The 4,918-nt window shown below is 44.2% G+C and overlaps 1 protein-coding gene across 1 annotated transcript in view; it reads left to right on the forward strand.

Annotated features, from left to right (window-relative positions):
* Window positions 1–3,714, forward strand: part of cbln1 (cerebellin 1 precursor) — a 36,263-nt gene extending 32,549 nt beyond the window's left edge. The window contains exon 3 of the mRNA XM_008311261.3: window positions 2,465–3,714. Within this exon, the coding sequence (XP_008309483.1) occupies window positions 2,465–2,662 (198 nt within the window). The 3' untranslated portion in view covers window positions 2,663–3,714. The remainder of the gene's footprint in view (window positions 1–2,464) is intronic.
* The last annotated feature ends 1,204 nt before the right edge of the window (window positions 3,715–4,918 follow it).

Below are 4,918 nucleotides of genomic sequence, written 5' to 3' on the forward strand. Positions count from 1 at the left end.
CTCGCCTCCCCCGTCCTCCCACCGCCCCCCCAAGTGTTGAACGATTCTTCACACTCCACAATTTTCAACTTTGTGAAGTCGTGTGTGCATTTGCAGTTACCAACTTTTTATTTGTAAGTTTGAAGGCAACAAGTCTGAAAGGACTCCAGCCAATCAGAGAGGCAGTTGGTGGTAAAGGCAGTGATATAAATACCACAGTATTCAGTGTTCAGTTTGAGAGCACGGGTGAGGTGAGGTGAGGTGAGGAGCTTTTTTTTTTTTTTGCTTTTCACAAACTTACATCCACACCTGAGGTCAGTTCAGAGTGAACAGGGAATCTGATTCTGCATCAAGGAAGCGGTGGTAACTGGAGAAAACCCACACTGTACAGGACGACTGTTAGTTTTAGCCCGGTCTCAAAACCGCCGACCTTCTTCCTTCCTTCCTTCACAAACCACCCAACCACAGCCTGACCTGGCAGAGAGCATGATAACATTTTTGGAAAACCTCATCCAAACCTTCTATGAGATTTTTGTCAAAGATCGGAGGCAGACCCTTCAGTCTGGAGGTTCGAGGACGCAGCTCTTCAAGCCGGGCTTTGAGCTGAAAACACAAGAGCTCTTAAACTGGAGGAGAAGAAGAAGAACAAGGAGGACCAAATTAATCCACGGTCTCAATTTCCTGGGTCTGGTCCGTTTCCTCACGATCATCGTTCTTGTTGTTCTTGTGTTAACAGCAGAGCTGCTGCTACAGGCTGCCCCCTGCAGGCAGCAAGTATGTGGTTCTTGTGGGTATCAGACCCAGGACTATTTGCTCTCTGCTTCCGAGGCAGGCGTGCTAACCGCTACGCGATGAAACCACACAATGAAAAAGAGACGAATAATTATTCATCGTACATCGTACAAGGGTGGCTGCATCGTACGAGTACGATAATTATTGTACGCCTTCTCTTGTAGAAAGGGGTAGAGTTAACGGCGGGGGCTAATTCTCTAGCTTCTAATACAATGTTAGCCTCGGAGAGCAGAGAGTTCTGGGTTCAATTCCTAAATCTGCTATTGGCACTAGAATTTCTTAAATATGGAATCAATAAAGTTAAATCTGCTAATTTCTTAAATATGGAATCAATAAAGTTCAAATTATTAGTTATAATTATTCATTCAGGAACCAATGACATCGTCTGTTACATTACTATAAAAGAGAACCAGCGTGTGACCGGTGTGATTACAGAAGACATGACTCACACGGAGTCAAGCCACCGCGTCGTCAAAATGAACCGCCGTCTCCATGAAATGCACGGCAACACTAACTCTCTGTTGTGACTCTTTTAGCCTCACTAGCTTCACTGGGGTATTTCACAGGTTTGGTGGTGGAGTGTGATCCTGCATAAACAGCCTCTTCTTCCAAATTCGTCTCAGTTTGTCTTAGCAGCGTGTCGACTCAGTGGGTAGCATAAAACCATTACTTTAGTCAAGTATGTGGGAGAAACAGAGCCTGGGAGCTTCTGTGGATCTGCTGCTGCTCCAAAGAGAAATGATGAAAGCTGCTGTCTGGTGGAAATATGTCCGCCGGCCTGCAACGGGGAGGGAGTGTGTGTGTGGGGAGAGGGCGGGGGGGAGACGGGGAGGCAGATGCTGTGAGGAGAGGATGTTTTTCCCAGTTGAAACATTTGTTGAGTCAGAGATGTGTTGTAGTCGTCGTAACTCTGTGTTTGTGTAAAAGTCCCTCAGAAGAGGGATTTACGTTCACACAGTGGAGGCATTAACTGAAAAACACTCCTCGTTCGCTCTGAATGAGTCATAATTTTCTGCTGTGTTCAGCAGATGTTCACATCTCTCCACAGTGGTAGCAACAAACGAGAGCATCGGCGGGGACTGGCAGCAGCCAATCGGCTCCTTGACCAGGGCTGGTGTAACGTGTCATTAGACCTGTGAAACAATAAGACAATAAACATTGACAGTTTAGGTCAAAGATTTTATCTTCAATGAATTTTTAGCCAAACTTGAATGGAAACTAGGGATGTCCGATATTAACTTTTTGTCAATATCCAATATGCCGATATTGTACAAACACTTGATGTACGATTCCAATATTATACAAAACCGGTATAGTGGCGCAGTGGTGGCCTGGTGGTTAAGGAAGGTAAGTGCCGCCTGTGCATTAAGGTGATGGGTTAAAGCACTGTTTCTGAATTATTTTCTGCCATGCCCCCCCTACAGGACAGAAGTTCACTCCCTTGAGCCCCCAAATTCAAATACTATGCCTGGTAATATTTATTTATTTATCTGTACAAACCACTGTATGAATTACTGACACCGCAATTTAATAAAATGAGCTGCAATGCTGCCATCTAGTGACTTTGACTTTCACATACAGCCGTTTTCCCCCAAATAACGATTCTTACACATATTACATAATTATGCTAATATACGGTCGATAATATCGGTCGGCCGATATTAACCTGTCTGTCTTTTTCCACCCCCTGCAGGTGAGTCTGATGCACAACGGATGGCCAGTGATTTCAGCGTTCGCTGGGGACCAGGATGTGACACGTGAGGCAGCCAGCAATGGCGTTCTGATCCAGATGGAGAAAGGAGACCGGGTCTACCTCAAACTGGAGAGAGGAAACCTCATGGGAGGATGGAAGTACTCCACCTTCTCCGGCTTCCTGGTGTTCCCCATGTAGTCAGGACACAGAGAGGAGGAGGAGGAGAAGGAGGAGCAGGGGCTGGAAATGAAGGAGAACTGGTGAAAGTTTGGAATGTACCAATGCGGGGGAAAAAAACAGAGAAAAAAAGAATAAAAAACAGGGGACGTGATGAGAGACTTCTGTTTGTAGTCGTTTAGCCGATGGAGGAACGTGGACCGTCGAGAAGATTCAGGAGAAAGACACAAGATGATGGAACCTTGAGAAGAAATGCAGAAGCTGTACATAAGAGTGAAGGGCTGGCGTCTTTTCTTCCCTTCCTCCTTCTGTCCACTCTGTCATTCATCCCTCCCTCTGTTGTCTCTGTGGCTGGACTGCACCTGTGGGCAGCCAAGACTTTTTTATCCTCTGCTGAAGAAGTTGCGACTGAAACTCTCTCCTTCTGAACATTATCATCATTCTTCATCAACCATCAGTCTCCATTAACAAAATGTCACCCAGTCCACCCTCCAGGAGGAGTTCTTTATTCATGCCCTAGCATCACATCGCACTGATCAGCTCTTATCCCTAAGCCTAGCTGTAACTCATGTCTGTAGACAGAATCAGGAGCTGAAGACAGTTTGACCTTTTCTTTTAGAGAAAAGTGTCTTTTTGTGATCACTGATCCGTTTCACTAAACCTACCACCGCTGTGAGAAAACTGACGAGTGCGTAGAAGAAACCAGCGGTGTCTGCTTGGGTCTTCTGCGTACTCGTCAGTCTTCTTACAAATTCCCTACCTCTCATTGGTTTAACCACTGCAGTAGACTCTGACTTGTAGTACAAAAAACGTGTACAGGAAACCAAAATTTGCGGCTATCGGGTTAGAAAGGTTTGATCTGTGGAACTAGTTCTCCTGCTACTGTGTGGTAACTGGAAGATTCCACATAAATAACAAATCAAATCTGCTCTGGTTCATGTGAGAGCTGCAGCAATCTAAAATTATTTGATGCATTGAATGCAGTGATAACGAATGAACTTAAACAGTTTCCTATAAAAAAAACCCCGAATGTTTTTAAGGTTTGAAATTGACAGTGTTTAAAAAAAAAAAAAAGACATGACAAAACTGTAGAAAGATTAATGACTAGAACTTGAGAGTGACACTTAAGTATTAGCTGTAATAATGAGAAACTTCATCTGTTCTCCAGTCAATATTCTACTGAGTCTCTGCAGGGACTCACTCTAATGAAACTAATATCTGTATTGATACAAGTCACAGAGAAAGTATTGCTTTATCCTCACCTGCAGTGCTGCAGAACAAACATTCATATTGACCTCCATCGTGTCCATCTGTAACACACTTACACCTCCTCCACACACTCCCCCTCCAGCCCGTCATCTCCTCTTCTTCCTTCCTACTCTGCTGCTGTTTCTCAGATCTGTCTCCCTCCCTCCCTCCTTCCTTCCCTCACCTCCCGTTTGTCCACAAGTGCAGATCTTTTTGTCTCTCTTTTTTTCTACTCTTCTGTTTTTCTCTTTTTTTTAGACTACGTTCAAACTGCAGCCAACGTGGCCCGCATCCAACTTTTTTGACCATATGTGACCCATATCTGATTTTGAATTATTATTTTTTTTCTTTTCAAATTAAACCCAGGCCGCTTTAACATCCGATCCTGAATTGACTAGATCATAGGTGTCAAACATACGGCCCGTGGGCCAAACCTGACCCACTATGAGGTTCAATCCGGCCTGCTTGATAAATTTTGAAAGTAGAAAAAGCACAAGCACCTCATCTTAGTGATGTTTTGTAAAATGACATTTCAATAATTATGAATATTTTCAAATATACTTCTCTGCAGGAAAACAAAGGGTTAAAACATGGACTTGTTGTTATTGTAATTGTAGGTAATTATGCTATAATCGCACTGGTCCGGCCCACTTGACATCTAATGAGTTTGACACCCCTGGACTAGATACCTGATGGTTTTCAAATCGACATCAGTCTGACCTCTGACCTTTTACATTATTGACGTGAGACCAACATCGGATGTAAACAATGGAGGACACAAACATGGCCGACACATCGTTGAAATGCCACATGCTCCCAGGGTGTGTGTGTGTGTGTGTGTGTCAACAGGGGTAACGACTCTGATCAGATCTGTCCTCCACTCTTTGCGGCGTGCGTTGGTTCCAGTCTCAGTGTACGGCGTCATCGTGTCAGGGTGCTCTGTGTGACGTCACCTCCTGACGTCATGTTTAAATAATAGTTTGAACAAAAATGCAAGAAATAAAAAAAAAAGTCTGACTCGAGCGTTAC

This window comes from Cynoglossus semilaevis, chromosome 6, assembly GCF_000523025.1.
Source record: "Cynoglossus semilaevis isolate Cse_v1.0 chromosome 6, Cse_v1.0, whole genome shotgun sequence".
Taxonomy (NCBI): Eukaryota; Metazoa; Chordata; class Actinopteri; order Pleuronectiformes; family Cynoglossidae; genus Cynoglossus; species Cynoglossus semilaevis.